Consider the following 23,942-nt stretch of genomic DNA (forward strand, 5'->3'; position numbering starts at 1 on the left):
ACTAATGCGTAAGTAAACGTGACCTGACTGCAGCGGTGTTTACCGCCCCTGTGACACTAAGCGTATCTCGACTGGTCCGCTCTGAGTATGCGCCCGCAATCTCTCTAATCCCAAATGGCAAATGCCTGGGATTACGCTCAAATCTGAGCGCTGGAGCGGTTGGGGTGAGGGAGGAGCTGAGACACTGGGATTACAGCGTCTGTGTGCGTGAGGCTGGCCTTTGTCTCCGAACCAGAGCCCATTTTGCTGTTTTTCCCCAAAAGGCTTCAGTCTGAATGCCCGTACATGCCAGAGAAGTGTGGAGTGGAGAGCTGCTTTCTGTGTTTTTATTATTCTATGCCGGAATACTGGAATCAACATATTTATGGATTATTTCTCCTGATTTGGAATTACAGTCTGCACTGCATCCCTGACCTGGCTGTATTTCTCAGTTACTCACATGGGAATGTTGGTTAGTTCCATGGGAATTACTAAAAACACACACCCCCCAACCTGACCCTGTCTTCCTCCCATCAGCCTCTGAGTCTTGCACTCCCATCTACGCCAACGTGGATCCTCCTGCACGAGCGCCACAGACTGACAGGAAAGAAACAACAGGGAAAGCTTTGCTCTATACTGGCATCGGTCCTGTGGATGAGTCCGGGATTCCCGTTGCCATACGGACGGTGAGTGAATGCTGTTCCAGGATGTTAATCTTTTGTTTCCATATTTATACTGTGCAGCTCAGAATAAATATAATCCTTTGGTATTATTGTATACATTTGTCATGCACTCAACTCAGAGAAGCAAATTATTAAGCAAATTATACTTTCTTTAACTATGTGCATTTATGGTGGATTTTCTTTGTCAGTTTTTATAAACTTTAAGAACATTTCTACCACAATGTCTATTCTTACCACAAATAATATACAGTACTGTGTTTTACAGCATTTTGTGAGGAAAATGATAGTTTTGCAGTAAAATAACTACCAGTTTAGCTAGGATTTAGGTACTGTTTTATGTATCTTAAATACACAAATAAATAATATTTTTACACTTAATAATTTGAAAAAATTAGACCATAATTGGAAATGATGCACAATACAATATTCTGTTCTGTATACAAATAATTTTACCAGGAAATATATATTAAAAAAACCTTTTTTTAAGATAATAATTGTAAGAATTCAAATATTTTCATAGTTTAATATTGAAAGTCTGTATTTGGATGGATAGAACAATACAAATCTATAACAATGCATTTGAAAAGTACAAATATAAATGATGAATGCATGGCAGAAAGTTGATAAGACACAGTTGTTATGTGTTAATTTTATAAGGAAAGGACTTTTAAATATGTTAGTTTTATTATAAATAAACCTCTTGCACATAAAAGTGGCTGAAGTTGAAGAAACACCTGTATGTTACTGAAGAACTTCATACTGTAACTACTACAGGCTTATTTCGAGTTTATCACCAACATAAAAATGCAATAAACAAGCTTAGTATTAATTTTGAGAAAGCTCCCTCACTCTTTATTGGCTCTTGAGACATTGTCGGAAGTGCATACCTATAATTGTTAATTCCAGAATTAATCTTCAGTCAGTCTCTGGTCACATGGGACGTGCTGTTTTGATTTGTGCGCTAAATTGCATTTTCCCACACAGAGTTTTATTTAGCCCCAGGGAAACAGGGGCAGCTGTGCTCAGCATCATTGATGGTCCAGCAGACAGACCATGATGTGTCTCTCTCAGCTTAACGTGGAGAGACCAGTTGCATCAGCATTTTTATAGGAGACTTGCACGCAGAGTTTTGGACTCAAGGTCATGGAGCACATTCGGGTTGCTATTTGTTTTCTAAACTTTGCTTCTGGACCTTGGAATCTTAATCTGTAAGAGCTGGGAAAGCCTGTAATCTAAAAATGCTTGCTTTGTGTGTTGTTTTAGACTGTCGACAGGCCAAAAGATTGGTACAAGACCATGTTCAAACAGATTCATGTGGTGCCTAAACCAGGTAAGACCGGAATTTTTAATATCTACCACGTTACCATAAAAATGTATGCTAAGGGGATAGATTTTTTTGCAGAGAAGTGCAACCTAAAGAGGAGTGACAATAAAAGAGCTTTACTCAGCAGGTTGTGGATTACAAGTGCGTTCATTACTGGGATTGGACTGAGATTACAGGGGTCACAGGATCAAACCCTTCATTTCACATCTTATGACTTTTTAATTGAGTTTGTTTACATTATTAGGTTTAAAGCACTCTGTATGCGGTTCCTGTTTGTGATACATGTAATCCATATTAATCATGTTTGCGTATTTGTTTTCACAGATAATGAGTGGTCTGGGTCCCGTACTGGTGCAACTATTTCCAAACAAGGTCTCTCTTTGATTTAGTATTATTTTATAACCAAATAATGTTAATACCAAATAATCAAAACTAGAAGAAACAATAAAACTAGTGTAAACCAATAGGAATAAGTATAATTAGCAATTCACTTTTTGGGGGAAAACTTTATTTTAGTGTCCTTGCTACACGTTACATATACTTACTTAATAAAAAGAGTTGTGCATAATTTCTGCAGTTAAATTTTTTTATTGTTTCAAAACGTATAAAGAAATTCATGTCATAAGTAAACAATTAAAGATTATTATTTTATTGCAAATTATTTTTTTAATGTAAATGAAATATTATATATATAGACATATGCGTTGCCGGCCAAAAGTTCAGAATAATTAAGCGTTTTAACGTTTTATAAGTCTCTTATGCATACAAAAGGACATAAGACACCATACATCAATGGATAGCTTATTTATTCAGCTTTCAGATGATGTATAAATCTCAATTTCAATCTTATGACTGGTTTTGTGGTCCAGGGTCACATAAAAAAAAGGAAAAATTGGTTACAATGTACTATATTAATTTGGAAGAATTATTTAGTATTGTTTATTATTATTTATCAAATTATTTATTACATTTAGTATTATATATTTGTCATATTATGTGTTATTTCTTTCAGATAAGCATCCTGCACCTAATGCTGTTCAGGCTCATCCTGCACCTAAAACCAGCACCTACCGGCCCATCACCAAGAGTGTCTCTGATAACGGCATACACGGTTTCAGGGTGCCTGCCTCCTCTTCTCTCCCTTCTCCTCTGCCCACGTCAGCATCCACACAGCAGAGATCCATCGAAAGAGAGGCACCACAGAGAGGCAGGAGCACACCTGACATGTGAGAATCACCCATCCATGCTTATAACATGATAACAATACTTCTCAGGCAAACTTAAAGGATTTTCGGATTTGAAATCAGCTACTACGTCCCAATTTTCTGGAAATATTTATTTTTTTGCTGCAGGAATGAGTGGGGGCCTCCTGACAGAAAGGTGGACACACGGAAATACAGAGCAGAGCCGAGGAGCATCTTTGACTATGAGCCGGGGAAGTCATCTATTTTAGAGCAAGAGAAAGCGGTAAGTGTTTAGTGACTTTTAATGTGTAATATGTTCTAATTTTTGTCTGAACTTGTCTGAATGGAATGAAATGAGCATAGTTTTAAAAGTAACTTAATTATTTATGGTTCGGTTACGCAAAGTGCATTAAATTTATGAGGCATTTTTACAATTTGAGTGTAGTATTTGAAGGCACAAATATATGGATTTTAGAATTAATGCCCCATGGCTTTTATGGGTATAGATCGTAAACCAGATGCCACTAATGGAATACTATTAATCGGTGAGTCCCAGTGTCAGCAGCGCTGCAGGCACCGAATGCTGATAAACTAACTAAACTGAGTTGTTCTTGTATATTAATATAATTGTATTGACAATATATGTGGCAACAGTTGAAGTTACATAATGGGCTTTCTGTATTTGTTAAAAGAACCTCCACAAACATTTGCCCTAATCGAGCTGAAGTGCTTCAGCAAGCCTGTGCAGAATCACTCAATAGAGCAGATAAATCGCGGGTCCATTAGAGTGTAATGTGGTCAAGGTCACTAATAAGGTTAGAGAAACCCATTTGCTCCTGCTAGAGCAGTTTGTCCTAGTGCAGTCAGTGAGAATTAGTTATATGCCGCTGCCCTCTGCTGGATAGGAGCGGAAAATAAAAAACAGCCTTTGCTCTGGTGTCATTTTCAACATAGTAATAATAGTTTTGCGCGCTGCTGAACTTCACAAATGATCAATGTTCCCTTATTTCTTGCCATGCCTCATTTTACATCTGTATCTGACTGTCACATTCACATGATTACCTCGTTTCATCCCTTCCTTTCGTCTTCTTCCCCCCCACTTGCTTTCATTACCAACACCAGACAAGTAACTTAAGGCCAGAGGACATAGATTTAGAGAATGAGCCGTGGTATAAGTTCTTTGCTGAACTGGAGTTTGGGCGGCCGGTAAGTGTGGCTTTGGTTTGGTGCTGCTAGCATGCCGCTTGTGATTGGTGTGGAGGTGGAAAGGTCAGATACGTGCTGCACATGCTGTCGGCCTGTGGTGGACATGTCTGAAATGACTGGTTGGAATGAGTAGACAATTCTGGACACTGTAACACATGTGCTGGAGTGTGATGAATAACCAATATCTGGTTTAAATGTAAATGAACCTTGCTTCCTCCCACTAGAATTTGTGTCTTTGCATTTACAGCTTTGATTTGCACACATTCAACTACTGTTGTGGATTAATTTGACCGTATTTGCATGACTTTACAAATTAGACTTTCACTCTTTGTGCAAGGTGTGTGTAGTTTAGTAGTCTTTGGCTTGGTGTGCTATCCGTTGTGTTTATATAAAAGGAGCTGTACTGCAGTGTATAGTGTTTTTGTTGCATATGCGCAACTTTAGTTTGTGGTCGTCACATTGTTGCTTTCATAGTCATGTGACTTTACTTTCTCCCTTATGTCACCGTTTCTCTGCTACTCCCGCCTCTGTCCCACCTCTGGGTGAAGCCTCCAAAAAAACATCTCGATTACAATCCAGAGAGCTCTCCTCGATTCCGAGCGGAGGTAAAGAATGAATGAGTGATTGACTAAATGATTAACTGCTTCAACTTGGAGAACGAAAGAGAAATAAAGAGAAATATGCTTCTCAACCCATCCTCATATAACATCACTTAACTTAACTAATTCTAACACAAAGTCAATTTTTTCAAGAAAAGCAATGCACTCTTGAGATATGCCACAAATTTGACTACGACTGAGAAAAGTATAATACATTTTAGCAAACACCTAATGTTCAAAATTGTGATTAAATAGATAGTTGCATTAGGATGGCATGGTACATTTGTGTTAAGAACATTCTAACGATCCTCTGATTATTATTATTATTAAAGTGTAAGTGTTTTATCCCATGTCTTAAGAATGCATGTACACCTGCATTTGCTTCTCTTATCATAATAAGTTTTCTTTCTAGTATTACATCATTTATTTATAATGAGACAGGAGCACTTCCTCTTGGCTGTCATCTGCCGATTCTGTCCATGTGTTTGTAGTAGGTGAAGGATCTATGGACATGCCATCTACAGTATCATATTACAGTACATATCCTCTTTCACATACAGACTTTTTTCTGTTATTGTAAATATAGTTTGCTGGCTGTCAAAGGGAATAATTACTTAAGAATAAATTAATAGTGTTGCTTTCTTGCACACACTTGTTTTGCACCCTATTCAGAATTAATGCAAATCAAGTAACTTTAAATGCATATGTTTTGTAATCATGATACATCTATAATGATCTATGTTTATAATATATTTACGCAGAAAGGAGGCGTGATTGAAAGAGTGCATATTTCAGTGCATTTTGCATATAGTTAAACTGAATTTGTTAGTGATCAAGACGTGCACAGGCATATAACTACCACATGCAAGTGGCACAGCTTTTTAAGTGAATGTTTCTTAAAAATTCTAATGTTTTTTTTTTTAATCACTTGCTCCCTCTGAATTGCTACTGACCACTGTAAGGAGAGAACGTAACTTAGAGGCCAGTGTAGTAACAGTTATGGTTTGAGGAATGCTGTAAATCCAAACAAAGAATTGCTAAAAATTGTCACAGAGGCTTTGCAGCCCAATTTTGAGTCTGCTAGTGTCGTATCTGTCAATCAGAGCAGTATTTATGTTGACTAGATGTAAATGTGTCACACTGAGGAGACATTCCTGGTACTGCATGCTTGGGCTACTTTTAAAGAGGGTTAAAAAAACGCGAGGGGCGTCTGCTGCTGGTCTGAAGGGCTGTTCCAGATAACACTGCTCCGAGCTTCAGCAAACAGGAAGATGATTATCTACTCCAGCCATGCGTACAAGGAATTCCCTGCTTTGTTCGACATAGAAACCCTTGTAAGTGATCTAACGCATCTAGCTGTCCTGGGAATGGCTGGGTTTTCAAGGGACAGCTGGCCCACATCACTGTGTCCAAACATGGGAGTTTCACTGTTTTAACCATTGTTGGATTTGTGAAGGATAGCGCTGGGTATCAAGGAACCTACTATAAAGTGCGTTTGGATAATAAGCAAAGAATTCACCCTGGTTTTTCTCCTTCATCTGTTGCAGACCTCCCTTTATCAGCCATCCATAGAGAGGAGCCTTGAAAGGCTCTCAAGGTAGGTTAACTGTAAATGCATTGAAAAAAGTCACATAAATATATAGTTTATTGCATAGATAAAAAAAAAAAAAAAAAAAAGAAGTTGTTAAAATATCAAACAAAATGACACCGGAAACAGATCTTTTCTCAAAATATTTTTGCAGTGACTTTTAACCAACTGGTTCCTAGGTCACTCTTAAGGGATGCATAGTGCAGGTCATGACATTACAGAACTTGTTCTGCTATAACATTCAGAAATTTGACTACTTTTTGTCGTATTTTTGATATTTTTGCATCAATCACTAAAGTATTTTATAATATAATTAATATATAATACTATCAACTCTAACAGACTTTTTCTTGTGAAACATTTTGCAAAAAATGCCACTTGGTTTGATTTTTGTTTTCCTATATATTTTAAGGTCGCTGTATAGGTGAGAAACCATGGCTTTATTTTCAAATGGAGTTTATGATTGCATTTCATTCTAAACTTGTTCTCCTTTTTTAACATAGTTTATTACATGTTTTGAATATATTATTTACAAATCTTCAACCAAATTGATTCTGCAGCTCTGCCAGTGATAACAAGAGACGGAAATCTGAACCTGCAGCCGCTCAGCTCAGGGCTCAGAGCAGTGTGGGCACAACACAGACGTGTGTCAGACCACTAGAGCTGCCCAGAAGCAGCAGCACCCAGAGGAATCCCCTCACCAGCCCCAGCTCCCCCGCCACCACCAGGACTAAAGGTAGACATCAGACAAGCAGCCAGACTTGGGCACATTATTATAAGAATAAGCAGCGGGGGAAGGTTAACAGGCAATTTTCATTTTGCTCCTCGCAGCACAAGCAGAATTTTAAACGACTTTCCCTTTGAATGAATAAAGTTAAATGAATTATTTAGTGTTTACAATCTTGCCTCAGTGTAGTGTAGCATATCAATTGCTTCTTTATTCATCGAGGCGTTGTTGATCAAGATGTCTGATTTCTTTCCAGTTTTCCTCCAGGTCGTAGTATAAACATCCTTACTTTTCTCTCCTGTGGGTCAATTACCTTTTAATGTCTTCTCATGTCTCTTTTTTACCATGCTGCTTGTGGTGGATATCTAAGGTGGGGATGTGAGCAATATGCACACAGCACATTTGAATGGTCAAAGTCCAAACCATGCTACCTCAGAATCCACATATCAAAAGAAAGGGCAAAATGAGGATAGTTTCATGGCTGTCCCAGCTGTTTCAGAAGGCTTCTCCAGCCTCCCCGAAGGCTGGAAAACAGCCCAAGAGAACCCAGAAGACTGGATGATCTCAGAGGAGACCACGTCTAAGCTCAAATCTTGGAGTTGTGATGACCTTCTCTCTGAGGGGAGGGGAAAGGAAGTGCAGACCCGTTCGGAAAGCACTGGCTCCTTGTTGCACAATGGGGAACTAGATGCATCACAATGCATTGGCGCCCAAGAGTCTGAGGATCCTAGGGAGAGGACAAGGCACCGCTCAGCCCACGATGCACCAGGCTTCCTCAAACTCTATAAAAAGATGCATCACATCAACCGACAAGAGCTGATAAACTCTACGGTGATATGCTCCGTCAAAGCCAGGATCCATAAGTATGAGAGCGAACAGCGGAAGGACAGATGCACTGGCAACAAGGGCTGTAACGAAGAGGTGCCTCGGGACATGGTGCACAATAGGATTTCTGAATTCGAAAGTATGATCCAGAAGTCCAAATCCATGCCAAATCTTGGGGACGAGTGCCTGATCAGGAGTTATTGTAGGAGGGCCAGCAGTCCCAAGCGTAGCCTCTCTATTGAGTCATTACTGGACGAAGAACCACCAGCCAGAAATCCTCCTGAAGGACGGTCTCAATACCCCAAGATAAACACCCATGTGCCAATCCACATTCAAGTCACTAGTGACCAATTACAGAACTCTATCATGCAACACGACTACTCAGACAGTGAGCATGATGCTATAGTGTCCGACCTTAGCGACTTCATCCAGATTGAGGGATCATCCTTCTGTAGTGAAAGGGAGTTTGATGTGTGTTCATTTGCCTCTTCCGAGAGCTTCTGTGGATCTGGGCACCACCATCATTATCACAGGCAGCTTGTAAGCTCCTGTAAGGGCCACTGCCCGGCTTCCTACACACGCTTCACCACTATGATCAAGCACGAGAGGGCCAAGAAGGAACGGAGGCAACATTTGCGAGTAGAAGAGTCTGAGTTCGGCCTCAGCAAACTTGCCTTCCTAGTCAGCCCAGTGCCTTTCCGCCGGAAGAACCTGTCACCTTTGAGTTGTTCCCGAGTGCCAAACTCTAAGAGCTGTATGTATGAGGCTCTAGATTCGGCCCTGAAAGACATCTACGACCACATCCACGTTGAGAAGCACAGGGGTAACCTGCCGGACAACAGCATCCTTCATAGGTTGCTGGTGGAGTTACTTCCTGACATTCCTGAGAGGAATTCGTCTCTACACGCGCTGGAGAGAAACAGCCCAACAATTCAACCTCGCTCTTACCACCCACAGCCTGATGGCATGCCCAGCCAGGACACTCACCAATCCGAGTATTCACACCTGTCCCATAGTGCCTCTCACAACCATATAGACAGCAACAACAACCAGAGGAAACACAACTTTGAATACTGCTATCAAGGTGGACTCTACTCATCCATCTCTGGTTTCCCAAATCCCCTTCTGTCCCCCGTGTTTGAGTTCTGCTCCTCCACCATTGCTATGTTCCATTTGTGTTTGTCAATGTGCTTGCTTAGAGCAAGGGTGTTCAAAACTGCTCCTGGAAGGCCAACATCTAGCGCACTAGTCCTCAATTTTGGTTTTGGGTAACCACCGCTCTGTACATTTTCTATTTCTGTCATATCTGACATACCCAGTTCATGCTGCCTTCACGTGTTATCGGAAACTTCCTACTTCCCACTTCTGAAGTTGTAATTAGAGTTTGTCATGTTCAAGTGCTTTGTTGTCAGAAAGAACAGAAATCATGGTGGACAGCCTATTCATTTCTGTCTGTTTCTAGGGTAAATTGAATTAAAGCCAAAAGGTATACTTTAGAAGACATTTGTGACCCTGGACCACAAAACCAGCCTTAAGTCGCTGGGGTGTATTTGTAGCAATAGCCAAAAATACATGGGTCAAAATGATCAATTTTTCTTTTATGCAAAAAATCATTAATCATTTTAGATTAGTAATAGGCATTGCTAAAAACTTCATTTGGACAAGTTTAAAGGCGATTTTCTCAATATTTCGATTTTTTTGCACCCTCAGATTCCAGATATTCAAATAGTTGTATCTCAGCCAAATATTATCATATCCTAACAAACCATACATCAATGGAAAGCATATTTATTCAGCTTTCAGATGTTGTATAAATCTCAATTTTGAAAAATTGACACTTAAGACTGGTTTTGTGGTCCAGGGTCACATTTAGTCAACTTCCAAAAGGTTTTAAATAAAATTGGTAGCCATATAAACTTTCACAGTGCTATCTAGCTATTCAGCTGGCTGATGATTCCTAAATTTCAGTCAAATAAATGCTATTTTCCCTGTGTTCAGTGCACACAATATGCAATAAATGGTTATTTATATACGTAAATATGCATGACTGTAATGGCAGGAGAAAGCAATGTAGATGTTGTGAGAAAAACTAATAAAACTTTACAGTGCTACAGCAATGTTTTTCTCCTCCGCCATATTTAAAGTTTATTGCTCGCCCAACTCGGGTATGAAAATAATGAATTATTAATTATTATTTCCCAGTTGTAAATACGACTAGGGAGGCCATTCATGTCCAATTTCTGACTAATAAACTCACATTTACAATAATTCCGATACCATGTGAAGGCAGCACCAGTTCATGGAGCTCTCTCTTAATGAGCTGATGATCTGAATCAGGTGCATTAAATAAGGAAGACATACAAAATGTGCAGACCAGTGGGTCCCCAGGACTGGCTCAGAGAACCACTTCTTCAGAATTTAGCTCCAAACTTGCTTGCAAGTTTCGAGTAAGCCTGAGATCTTGATTAGCTGCTTCAAGTGTGTTTAATTGGGGTTGGAGCTTAACTCTGCAGGACAGTAGCCCTCCAGGAGCAGGACTGGACACCCCTGGTTTAGAGGAAGGAATTGTTATTTTGCAGGGAACGTCAGAGAGCATGACTCATACCCACATCCTCTGCCTTGTCTCGTTTTATTTTTGATTTTGTCCCTATGTCTTTCATTTTCTCATATCACATTGTATTTTGTTTGCTTCTCTTTGATCAAACATTTATTTAAAGTTATTTTCCTACTCCATTAATAATGCATTGCCGTATTTGGCAGACGCTTGAAGGTATATATTTTATTAGGTTCATACATTCTCTGGGAATCGGAACACTAGAGGAACACTAGTTCCTGTGTGGGCTTGCCACAAAAGAAATATAACTTTGTGAAGTTTCACTCTATATAAATAGCATTGGACAGATGACTTGAGCAGCTGAAGCATGCAATCTAAAAACAGATTTGAGATTTTATTGGCTTGAGAAGAAACATACTCTCTTATGAGTGTTAACACCGATCACTATGTCAAACCTGACGTAGTTGATGAGATCAGCCTCAGTACCTAAAGTTATAGTCATTAGTTTTGGGATAAAGTCATTGTTTTATGATGTTTTTTAAATCCTTAAGAAATGCAACACTGTATACATTTGCACAGTGAAGATGTTTGTTCAGAGCAAGGGGGCTTGCCCACAGTTGGCACAGATGCCAGCTAACCATTTGCGGTTCTAGTATAAATACACATGATCTATACTGGGGATATGAGTCTAGAGGATGGGTGTAACAACTTCTGAGATGATTCATGGAAGTTGACTTGGACAAACAAAATATGTATATATTTTTATTTACATTAATTACTTTTCATTGGTCAATAAAATATATATTTGTATTTACTTTTGCTTGTTTTCTTTCTCTTTTGTCTGCATTTCTCTCATCAGGCCCCAAATCATTGTTTCCTTTGCTTTTGCTTGTTCCCATGCATGTAATAGTGTTGGATCTTTGTGAGGCTTGTCTTTGAATCGTTTTACCTCTCTGTTCTTTCTAGATCAGGACACATCAAGAGAATACTCTTACCCTGATGTGGGCCACCGCACACCACAGAGCAGGAGACAAACCCCTGATGTCAAAGAGGTAGGGAAACTGCATCACTGTAATATGTTCCTGCAAAATTTTAATAGTATCATTAATATTTGATCTAAGCTTTGATCAAACTGCAAATATACCCGCCTCATGACAAAATGTAATAAAGTTTGATTTCTTTGCTTCGTTCACTTGACAGAAACTGCCAGCCAAAGCAATATATGACTTCAAAGCACAGACAGCAAAGTAAGAACAACTTGCAAACCATGTCACCAGTTACTGTTTTACTGCATTTGATGTGCTACAATCAGTCAGTACATTTTCTTCTATTATTTATGTCTTTTCTTTGCACAATTCCTTTGCATGTGGAATATAGTTCACTTTATTTGTATTTCCTTCCAGAGAGCTGACTTTTAAGAAAGGAGAGACAGTATACATCACTCGGCAGATAGATAATAACTGGTATGAAGGAGAACACCGCGGACACGTGGGCATCTTCCCCATCTCATATGTGGAGGTGTGTACGTTAATGATGATATATGGAATATCATTATGATTAACTATCTTCTGAAGTAGCCTCTTTTAACTTCTCTCTTCACAGAAAATCCCCCCTTCAGAGAGACATCAGCCAGCTAGACCTCCTCCACCAGCCCAAAGCAAAGAAATTGGGGAAGCAATTGCCCGCTACAACTTTAATGCTGATACTAATGTGGAACTTTCATTAAGAAAAGTAAACATTTTCTTAGTACTGGTGTCATAAATATCTTTTAGTTTCAGCCACTAATGAAACTCATTAATCCACTTCTTAATGTTTCTTACCACTTTAAGAGCATGTCTTTTGCTAAATAATTCTCACTTTTTTACAAAATGCTAATGTTATAATGAACTTAAGAAAAAAAAAAAAAACATGGAACTTTTGCCTCAACCAGCCACAGCCTCTCCATATAGTTGTATATTAAACATAAAAAACATTATAATTGGTTATGATTTTGTCATTTTGCACTGAAATGTTGCCTTCGATCCACCAAATATATCTTGTGTTGGTGTCTTTCAGGGCGAGCGTGTTGTTCTGTTGCGGCAGGTGGATAAGAACTGGTTTGAGGGCAAAATCCCAGGTGCAAACAAACAAGGGATTTTTCCTGTGTCCTATGTGGATGCTGTTAAGAAGACTTCAGTACAAAGTACCGGTCAACCTCCTGGGCCAAGTATACCCACCAGCTACTCCAGTGACAGACTAAACAGTAGGGTACGTTTTCATCTGCAATTCCGCTTAGTACCTAAAATGTCTAAAACAAATGTCATATTACAGTCTCATGAGGTTTAATCATGGTAACTACAGATATCTGAATTTCAGGAAACTTACATCCACAAAATACATCCTCTGATCCAGATAAGTGACCGTATAATCTTATCTGGGTAAATACTGACTTACACTTTAAATACATGATCCGTGCCGACAAACAGTGGCGTCAGAGGCAGTAAAGCCTCTCATTCATCTCATGTTACTCATATTGCCATAGGTCATGTACAGTACTATCAGTGCCAACAAGGTGGCAAGTATAAAATTAACCCTTTCTCAGATGGCAGCTGTCCGGTGCCAAAATAGATCACCTTTGTCATCTTTAGATTACCTTTGGCTTGTTGTGTAAGATAAGCCTGAATTCATATTAAATGCCCTTGAGTTGTAATTCCATCTAAAGAACAAAAAAGTATAGGCTTATTCCTTCGCTCACACGAGAGCAGGATTATATCAGATTAATCACACTTCCTGCCAGTATCCAGTATAGGCTAATTAAAATGTGGACATGACCTGCTGCGCTATACATGTGCTGCTCGGCTCCTGCTGTCACTGAAAGAAAAGTTTCTGTGAAGGTGAACTAATATGACTGGATTGGACTAGTATCTTATTTAGCAAACACAACTTTGTACTACAGTACATACACAGTATTTGGACACTTAAGATACTCTTAAAAAGATCGATATTTTGCATTAGATAAAATATCAAACCAATGTCAGTTAAAAAATAGTACAAGTTTAAGCTTTTAAATGATAAATCAATAGATATACACTGGAGCCGGTAAGATATTTAGGTTGGTAATGTTTTGGAAAGAAGTCTCTTTATGATTACTAAGGTGTTCAAGAAACATTTCTTTTTAACTTAAATGTTGAAAACAGTTGCGCTTCTTATTTTTTTGCAGAAACCATGATGCATTTTTCTAATATGAAGCTTTTGTAAGAAAGTCAATCAATTAAATATGCATTGACCGCAAACTTGAACAGCAGTGTACAATTAAAATTACAACACATTTGGACACTTGGTTGTCAAACATTAGTGGAAGATTCATACATTTTTAAACGTGGCTTCAGGATAAAAACATTTTGAAGCCAATGTAAATTCACAATACACACGTAGTCGTCCAGAAAATGTCCTACTAGGTAATTTCTGTCCAATTTCTTTTCATTTCAGCTTTCATAAGAGAAGAAAGTTCTTGAAAAGCACCCGGGGTAAATGTGGAAGGCTTGTATTGTGAGGACAGGATGCTCTTTTTGCTGGTGTATAGATGACCTCTTAGTGACCTTGTTGTTGTGTCCACCTCACAAATCAATACAGTCAGCAAGTGCGCTCTAAAAATGATTAATTATGGCATATCCTTCCTTGTAGCTCATGCCTTTTGTCTTAGGGCTGTTTCCCACTTAGAGAGTTTTTACAATATTTGAGTGCGTGACTGCAACAAGCTTTCACAATGACAGCGTTTCTGCTGTGTAGCAGAGCTTTGACTCTATACAGAAAATGAAGTGATTTCTAGAGAATTTCCCTTGATGATGGCCATAAATTATGTGAAATGCAATTTACATGATGGGTGGGATTCTATTTACATCCAAATAGTAATTAATCTACACAGAATCCAAACCTCACACTGAATCTATAAACTGCTTAAATTATCTGGAATTAGTCACATTTACTGAATATAAAGCTGCCGAGATTTTTTAGATGGTATTTTTTCGTAACACTGCAGAATGCTCTTTTATCTGTCCTTCTGTCACTTTTACTATTGTTTCTATCAGTTCTCTTATCTTCCAGTGTGTATCATCACTATCACTTTCTATTTCTCCCTCTCTCCTTCTTTCTCTTAAGCCATCATCTGCACATACCCTCTACAATTCTCCATCCCCATCCGTCCGTCCACTCTCCTCATCCTCTCCCAGTCCACAGAGAGCCGCACACCTTCAGGCCATCACCAGCGAGTGGCTGGCTCTCACTCTGGGTCTGTCTTCTTCAGGAACCCCTGCCCCCACACCGCCTCCCTTCCCTTCCAATTTCCAGCCATACTATGAAGTGTTGGATTCTGCCATCTCCCCTTCTCCTGCCTCCTCCATGCTAGGCCGCTCTCCAGCCCTCACTCCCCACACCTCCATTCCAGTGTTCAAAGAGGGTCACTTCATTCCCATCACCTCCCCAAAGTCCTACATGTCCCCCGATCCCAGCCCGTCACCTCAACCTTACCTCACCTCTGCCTCCTTCACTCCTTCGCCCACCTCACCCTTATTTGACTCCAGCCCCAGGTCTAGCAGTGTCATAGAGATCCTCTCCAGCCAAAAAGCAGATTTAGCCGAGAAAGAACTGCAGTTGTTCTCAGATCGCAAAGACCTTCACAAACTAGTCGAGACAGACCCGCCTAATTTGCGCAGCCCTGTTGACTTGGTTGTTTTAGAGTCATATGAATCCCCATTGGACATTCTTCCACCTAAAGACCCCGAGGATGATCTGTGTGAGGAGTTAGTGTCAATCATTAAGGCCAGCCAATCAAAAGGCATGTTCAAGGAAGAGGAGGGATTTTATCGCCAGGAACCAGATATATTGGAAAAGCTTCCCAGACTGTTTATAGAGGAGTCGTCGAATGAAGACAACAGCTTCTTAAATGAACCCCTGACATCAAATACTTTTACTCCAGTACAACCCGCCCATAGTGAGGGGTCAGATAATGAGGTAGTGCTCGCTGTGTGGTTATAACACCCAAATGAACAGCCAAAATAGATTTCCTACAGGAGAAGTGTGTTATTTTTTAGATGACTACATACTAAATTTAAAGTTTTTGGAACATAATTTTTTTGTTGGTCATTATTTTTTGCATGTGATGCATTGAAATAATTTTTTTTTTTCAAAACACCAAACCTGAAATTACTAATAATAAATTACTTTTATTTAAAGTAAAGTGTAAAAATGAATAATAATAGAAACGTATTTATTTAACAATCAACACTCAAAAATCTGAGTTGTTTAAAAACAGTTAAATAGCATATTAGGCTGTTTTTTAATCAATGATATAGTAACGTTTCTACTCCAATTTGTTGTTGAAATATAAACAGTTAAATGGTGGCTGTGATAAAAACGTTTTTCTTTTAAATCACCGATTAATTCCAACATAAATTAAATAATAAAGACAACAGGTTAAGTAAAAATAAAATGAATATATAATATGGTGTATATTTAGCAAAATGCTTCTCTCTGGAGTTACTTTTCTGGATGACTAACAAGCTATGGACATTTAACGGCTCTCCTGAGGTAAATGTAATGTAACATTGTGTGCAAGCAGTTTTGTTTACGTCTTTCCATTCAGACCCAAAAGTAACGAAGCACAAAGCTTCTTGCAATTATTGGATGGTAGGCACACTACAAATAATGTTTATGAAGTTTTGTTTACCCATCAACAAAAAGAAAACAGCATAGACTAAAAGATGTTGGTTCATCAAAATGGAGATAGATTAAAAAGGAATTAATTTTAATATTATAAATTAATTTTAATATTATACAATTTTATATTTTAAATCCAACAATATAATCCACCTCACCTGGAAATTAATCTTTGGCTTTGGGCTCATGCTGCATTCTGACTGTGAATATTTTTAGTTGCCAAGATTTCAGTGCATCACTAATTTTTGCAATTCTGTTTGGTGTCATTAACGGCACAAAAAATGACACACTTCACCTTTAAATCCTGAAGCATCTGTAGAGGATGATGAACGTATGTCTGTGGCACGTATAACTGTTTTCGTCTCCACACCAGCAGGGTGAAGTTTCCCAGAATGCCTCTCCACGTCTTTCTCCCCTGTCCTCACAGATGTCATTGCCGTTCACACTGCCCTCATCGGCTAAATACTCTCCCCCTTCCCCGCGCTCCACCCCCCCTCTGCCTGGGGTTTCACAGTCACCCCCTCTCTCAGCAAAACTCTTCTCTCGACAGGACCTCCGCTCCTCAAAGGTCAAGGTAAAGAAAAGGTGCTTGTTAGTGACTGTACTAGCGCTCATCTTCCTCCACCCTTCCCCCTAGTCTTACCACTCCATAATACAGACACTAACATTCCTTATTAAATTGACCTATAAAGTATATTATCTCTGCGGTATGCATTTCCATGAGAGATTTACTGCACCACAGTGTGCGTGCTTCATAAATGAAACACAGAACAATGTAGTTCATATATCTGACATTAAGTAAATTATTACAGTTATATGGGGAGCTAGAGTCATTAATTATTCATAAGTCTTGGGCTTATTTAAATCACCCAACCCTTTTAAATTTACTATCCTAGGATTCTTTAAATTAGTTTCATGGGCCTTGCCCTATTAGTTCTGTCCAATGGCATGGGAACTAACAAAGAGCGCTCATAACGGATGCTTGGGTAACGGAATAAATAATGAGACATTTAGACCAAAATAAACAGGCACAATTCTGCCCATGAGTAAATAGTACAAAGAATTTTCACTCACTCCATGTTATCCCATTTTTGTATAAATATATTACGCTACAATTAAAAAATCAGGTTTGGTAAGATTTGTGTGTTCACCAACGCTATATTTATTTGATCAGAAAAAGTAAGAACTGTGATATTGTTAAATATTATTACAATTATTTATTTAACATTCAGTTTTTAACTCTTAACTGTCACTTTTGATCAATTTAATGCATTCTTGCTGAATAAAAGTATTAATTTCTTAAAAAAAAAATAACATACTGACCCCAAACTTTTGAACGGTAGTGTATATTTTTGTAAAATGTTTTTATATATGACTGCACATAACATTCATGTCAGCTTCTCCCGGCTCTGGTTCTTTCAGCCAGTGTTAAGGCGTGATGTTGTGGTTGTTGGTAAGCCCCCTCGTAGCCCTGTGATGTCTAGGAGGTCCTGCGGATCGCCTGTTAGAGGTCAAAACTTTTCGCCATCTCATAGGGTAGGAAGTATTTGCACCTTGTGTGGCAATGGCACATTTGACTCAAGGGAAATTCAGTTTTCTCTCTTTTCAAAGTATCCCTGCACAACGCTTAATGTCATTCACTGTATTTGACCTGGGAATTCACTGCAGTTCTTTCCATTTTTGCTGCTACAGCTGGATATAAAGATATTAGGAATGATACAATATATACTGGCATACATTTGTGTCAGCGTATGGCCACATGATGCTTCCATACGCAGTATCATTCCATCAGTGATACAATATGGAGGAATGCTGAGTCAGTGAATAAGGGATACTCTTAACACCATGGCCTTGTCTGTCTGTGTGCAATGGTGCATTTTGTGGTCGAGAAAATAACATTTAATTCCTAACATTGCTGTAGAGTGATAACAGTTTGTTTGGTCTGCATGCTGGCAGTGTGTCAGGAAGTGGTTTTCCTGCATGTCCATGACTTCCAGGATCACAAATAGTGGATCTCTGCTTTTTTGGTTTTTGTGGCTCAAAGCAGTTGAGATGATTGGCTTGTACATGCAGCGTTTGTTTAGAGAGTGTCTGGATTACTCATGGGACTGTCCCAATGATCTTTCCTGTGTACACAGCTTAAACAAGGTGTACTCCCCAGGGCCAGGCAAGCGGCCTATTCCCCACATTTCCTTCCAAACAAGGGGAGTACAGTCCTCGTTTTCAGGGTTTAAGACATTGCTCGACTGTTTCTAAGTCCACAAATCAAACATTTTAGAAAATATGCTATTTGCTGGCTTAGAAATCCAGAACTTGAGCCTCGGTGGTCCTGGATCTCACACGTATTTGAAAGAAAAGAGCAATTCCTTTTTTAAAATCTGTATTTAAACCCATTTAGGCGAGTTTGAGCATTTACGTAATTCAGATACACCGCAGATCCAGGTCTGGCCTCAGGCTTTGCATCAATGGTTCGAGCACAGTTGAACTCTCAGTATCAGATGGACATAAAGCAGAATGAGAGATGGAAACATTTAAATGGCCTTTCCTGTTTTCTCTCTTTTCAGTCCCAAAGACAAGCATATGTTCATGATCCGCTTCAAGGTGCAGGGGAACCGTGAGTATTTCAAGCCCTTTCCTGTATCCATAAATTTAAAGTAGATTATTGTTTTATGATTTGGTCAGTATTGCAAGACCCAGTACTGAAATATAACCTAATGTAGAAAACGCACTTAAAGAGCCTTTCCTCTCGCAGATTTCAAGCCCTGTATAACTACATGCCACGAAATGAAGATGAGCTGGAACTGAAGGAGGGAGATGTAGTTGACGTCATGGAGAAGTGTGATGATGGATGGTTTGTGGGTAAGAATGTAAACTCCATTTTCATTAGGTTGCTGGTTCCTACACAAGGAGCGTTTTAGTGATGTTCTTTTATTTGCCACTACCTGGCGCTATTCTCCAACCAAAAAATACTGTCAACACTGTCATGGTTCAAACAGCCCTTGGCTGTTTAGAGAGAAACATATATAAAGTGGTGTAGCAAATTAGCTCAAAGTGAGATGAACATAATTAATCACAACAGGTTGTTATCAATTATATTCATCCTCAGGAATTAACTGTAGCATTAATAGCACAAAATGATTTGTTCTTCCGCAGTACGGACAGTTTTAATCGTCTATTGACTCTAAGGAAAATATTTTCTCTGGCCACGAAAAATAATTTTCTTACTGATACATTGCTCACAGACATGTAACAAAACCGGAACGTTAAAGTGACCTCGTTCTGTGAGCACTAGACACAGACAACCAAGCGTGAATACATATGGATGTTTATTAAACTGCACTACAGGGGAACATGCAACATTGAAGTATACATAAACATACATACATTAAACATAGATGCCAATGCATGGAAGGCATGGAGAGAGAGAGAGGGAGCGAGAGAGAGAAAGAGCGCTGGTGTGCAAGAGAGTAGAGTGTAATGGCAGGATTTATACATCAGCTAACCACAACCTGTTAAGAACAATCAGAGAATCACATCACCTTAATTAAAAGGGGACGAAGCCTAGAAGCGCATCTAAATAGTTAACAAGCGGTTACTTGCATTGGTTTTGTTGGTGCTGAGTAAAGTGTCCTGGTGCATGTATAATGCGTAGATTCTTGATGAATTCCTTTAGGAGTGAAGGCTTTGTCATTCCAGCCATGGGTTGATTGGCCCGAAGTGAATTGACAAGGTTACTGGACTTAAAACGGCCAGAAGCAGTCCCCCAAAAGGGGAATCGCAAGATTTCCAAGGTGATATGTGTCTCCAGGGCACATGAAGTAAAAAGAAAGTGAGCGCCTTTTGGGTGTGGGAGAAGTTTTATCTGGTTTCCCTGAAACACCCATTTTGGTTAGTTTGACCAATAACAAGGCACTTTCAGCGGGAAAGTGTTTCTTTGTCCCACTTGACATCTAGGCTAATATAATAAGGAAACATACAAACAACACATGCATATACCAGATACATTTGTAACTGATTAATTATGGTCTAAATAAAGAAAATGTTTCTATGTGTGTGTGTTGTAATCGTGGGGGTAGGCCACTGGTCAGCCAGGCCTGGTACCGAGGGTCATTTAGTTCTCTTTGGATTGTGTTTGAAGCCCGATGGAGAGAACAGATTGTCGATCTGTTTAGCATCTTTTTGACAGTGGGGGGGGACAACCATTGGCAATTTAGCACCCATTTAAAGGTAGAATGTGGGGCCAGGTCTGTGAATTCAAATGAAAGGCAAATGTCAAAAGGCTAAAAGGGGTCCCTTAAGACATAAAGTCCCAACGACCATCAAGGATCATAAGCAGATGTTACAGTGGATTTGTACTGAAACACGTACACACACACATACTTGCCTTTACATTTTTTATCATATAGATAGATACATACAGTATTTATGTTGGCCTCATTCCATTTTTAATATTTTAGGAACATCGAGGAGAACCAAGTTTTTTGGAACCTTTCCTGGGAATTACGTGAAGCGGCAATAAATGGACTTTTCCAATATACATCTACTGTGGAGAGATGGACAATGTCACGTACAGCGACCTGCTGGAATTAGCATGACATGTTCCAATCATCAACCTGTTGGACTGACGAAAAGTGATGAAAAGCCAATGGCCTTCGAGGGGTGATTGCACCATTTATGTCATTTGGTTCAAATATGTTGATAATTAAACTCCGAAAGCATTACATTAATTAGGAATTTCAGTAAAAGCTTTAAAACATTTGGTTGCCTACATTTTTTTCTCATAGTTGAAAATAGTCAGTTCGCTTGCCTTCTAGTTAAGCTGATGAATTTCAACATGAGTAATCAAGTGCCCTATTTATTTGTAATTTATTAAGAGGCACGCTGTCTTTCATTGGAAGGATGAAATACAGTAGGTGAGGAATGATCTACTGGTGGTGCCCCTTGTACACTGGACCTGATGTCTGATCTGATCTAGATTGTATAGACTGAACAGTATTGCAGTGTCATGTTTGTGTCAGGCAGTGGATATTACAGATGACCATTCCTGCCAACATGTATCTTTTCAGTATGTTATTAACTTTCTGGTTCAGAAGAATGACCTCCGGTTTTCTAGGGCTCGACGTTCTTCCTCCAGACATTCCTTTGAGCATTTGAAGGATTTTACAGATAAGAGAAAAATATTTTTGATATTTTTCCATCTAAAGAGATAACGTTTTTGAGAATGCAATATCCCTAAGAAAAAACATTATGGCAAAATGGGCATGTTAACCATAGTAAACTGACTCATATTAATGTCTCTACTGCCTATAATTAATATTTCTGTGTTGGGTGACCTAGCACATCACTTTTGGTTTACACACTGTAATCTATTTATGGCCAAAAAGAGGAGCACATTATGTCATAATTACTAAACTGCAATTGGCAGCCATGTATTTTGTATATGTCGCCTTCCGATTGATTCAATTTGAGTGAGGAAATGTACGTAAAAATCTATTTTTGTTAATTTGATCATTCAGCAAACGTTTTTCATTATGATATACTTAATATAATGTTAATTGTTCACTTCCTATGTCTATGATCTGTTCAGCACAGTGACTACACTCATATGCAAATGTTCAATTTAAAATATGCAGCGTTTCAATCTTCCAGTGAGACTGCATGACTAACGGTTTTATTCCAGTCAGTAAAGCAAGAAATGTAAATGTGTCAGTCAATAGAAACATGAACCAATAATATATGTAATTTAGGCAGTATTATACCTCATGGAATTATGCAGTCTCTGTGTCTGTCAACGTGCTTAATGTACCAGTAAAATCCTGCGCATGTTGTTTCATAAAGAATTGTTCATCAGTGCAAACGTATTATTGTACCAGTATGAGAATTCATCTGGCTCTGTGAACCATCAAGGCTACCAGAGATCTTTATTGTGGTTTAGTAAAAGACTTGGCAGACTGTCTTCCGTTCTTAAGCAGAAGTGAAGTAAACTGTGCCGTTCCTGGTGCATAATTTGACCACATGTAATTTATGTAATGACATGGCTATTTGTAATATTTAAAAATGCACGATTCAGGAACAAATGTTTATAAAGTACAGAACACTGTGATATGTTCAGTAAATTAAACCTATCTGCCACTGACTGAACATTATGTCTGGTGCTAGAGTGTGTGATGAATTCTGATTGGATAGAAACTGACAATTGCTCTAACATCATTGGTTAAGAACAGAATAAAGAATATAACATCACTGAATTATATAAAGGAATGATATGCAACCATTGCTGCTGGTTATATCAACAAGTGCAACCACTGATTAATAAACAAAAGTTGTCTGATTAGATTTTCCAAAAAAGTAAAAGCAATCATTGATTTTGAAGCCTTCGTCTTTTTCTCTCTGTGGAATAGTGAAAAAATAAATTCTATCAGTTTTCATCAGACTATGTTCTCAATGGGATTCACAGTCTCTGTAAGTGCATAGGATACTCGTGCCATCCTGAACATCAGCCTTCTGCTAGCAATCTAGTCCCTGCAGACCGTCCAGTCTATAAACAGCTACATGGTGTCCTGGAGTTGTCCCTCCTGCTCCCATGGAGACACAGTAAACAGAGGGTCAGTGGAGAGCCGGTCTGAGTTTTTGCCATGGAGAAAGAACCAGAGCCATCTAGCCTCCTCACAGGAGGCAGGGGTTTCTGTCTAGTCTGTGCTTTTCCAACATTTGTTTTTAATGGAGCAAATTCTCACACGCTCTTTTAAGCACTTGATAAATATATCTGGGAACAGAGTGCAAGCCTCAGTTAACATCTATGCCAATCGTTAAAGGCACAGTTCACCCAAAATCATCATGTACTCACTCTCATGTTGTTCCAACCCCCTTGATTTTTGGAACAACATGAGGGTGGCTAAATGACAGAATTTTCAACTTAGGACACCCCGTCCCTTTCATTACTAGATGATGTGATACAGCCTGGGTTAGAGAAGGATTTTCTGGTGTTAGGGTTTCCTCGGTTTGATGTAGCTCAGACCATGACAAACAGCCCGTCCCTGGCACACCAAACAAGGAGCTGTTCAAGCCTACAATATAAGTGCTCTCAAGCTAGAATGTTTGGCCTTCAAATAAAGAGCAAAGTGCTCCAGTGCCATATAGTGCAGTACAGTGCTCATCTCTGTGTAGTTAATTAAACTTTACTTTGGAAACAAGTATTAGTGCCCGAATGACTATTTCATACATACAGCTAATAAACAAGATGACAGACAGAAACATCACTACACCCTTCTTACTCGGTACAAATGACAACTGTGAAACTGCTTGCAATTTGACTATTTATATCCATATATCCAAAACTGTGTCAAAAATTGAGTTTTAAAATGTCCCAGGTGTGCTGAGGAAAAGCTAGAAATGCTCCTGATGGCAGCACTGAAATAAAGAATGGCATCCAAAGTATTGACTCATCAAGTTCTAAATAAAACAAAGATTTTTGGAGTATATTTATATCAGCCTTTCTTCCTAAAAAAAAAATCTGTTTTCAGTTTTCCGTTCGTTTGTAATTAGTGAAATTTACTAACAATTTCTGATTGAATTTGTG

At 38.9% G+C, this 23,942-nt stretch overlaps 1 protein-coding gene across 1 annotated transcript in view; it reads left to right on the plus strand.

Annotated features, from left to right (window-relative positions):
* LOC306883052 (sorbin and SH3 domain-containing protein 2-like) overlaps nucleotides 1-22,790 on the plus strand; it is a 50,994-nt gene extending 28,204 nt beyond the window's left edge. The window contains exons 7-27 of the mRNA XM_079438121.1: nucleotides 517-665; nucleotides 1,926-1,992; nucleotides 2,311-2,358; nucleotides 2,999-3,212; nucleotides 3,339-3,453; nucleotides 4,293-4,376; nucleotides 4,925-4,981; nucleotides 6,523-6,572; nucleotides 7,124-7,299; nucleotides 7,661-9,199; nucleotides 11,636-11,721; nucleotides 11,870-11,916; nucleotides 12,073-12,187; nucleotides 12,272-12,400; nucleotides 12,725-12,916; nucleotides 14,807-15,658; nucleotides 16,737-16,937; nucleotides 17,786-17,899; nucleotides 18,928-18,977; nucleotides 19,116-19,222; nucleotides 20,821-22,790. Of these exons, the coding sequence (XP_079294247.1) occupies nucleotides 517-665; nucleotides 1,926-1,992; nucleotides 2,311-2,358; nucleotides 2,999-3,212; nucleotides 3,339-3,453; nucleotides 4,293-4,376; nucleotides 4,925-4,981; nucleotides 6,523-6,572; nucleotides 7,124-7,299; nucleotides 7,661-9,199; nucleotides 11,636-11,721; nucleotides 11,870-11,916; nucleotides 12,073-12,187; nucleotides 12,272-12,400; nucleotides 12,725-12,916; nucleotides 14,807-15,658; nucleotides 16,737-16,937; nucleotides 17,786-17,899; nucleotides 18,928-18,977; nucleotides 19,116-19,222; nucleotides 20,821-20,882 (4,454 nt within the window). The 3' untranslated portion in view covers nucleotides 20,883-22,790. The remainder of the gene's footprint in view (nucleotides 1-516; nucleotides 666-1,925; nucleotides 1,993-2,310; nucleotides 2,359-2,998; nucleotides 3,213-3,338; nucleotides 3,454-4,292; nucleotides 4,377-4,924; nucleotides 4,982-6,522; nucleotides 6,573-7,123; nucleotides 7,300-7,660; nucleotides 9,200-11,635; nucleotides 11,722-11,869; nucleotides 11,917-12,072; nucleotides 12,188-12,271; nucleotides 12,401-12,724; nucleotides 12,917-14,806; nucleotides 15,659-16,736; nucleotides 16,938-17,785; nucleotides 17,900-18,927; nucleotides 18,978-19,115; nucleotides 19,223-20,820) is intronic.
* Nucleotides 22,791-23,942: the final 1,152 nt, after the last annotated feature.

The sequence above is a fragment of the Barbus barbus genome, assembly GCF_936440315.1.
Source record: "Barbus barbus genome assembly, chromosome: 17".
In the NCBI taxonomy this organism is placed as follows: Eukaryota; Metazoa; Chordata; class Actinopteri; order Cypriniformes; family Cyprinidae; genus Barbus; species Barbus barbus.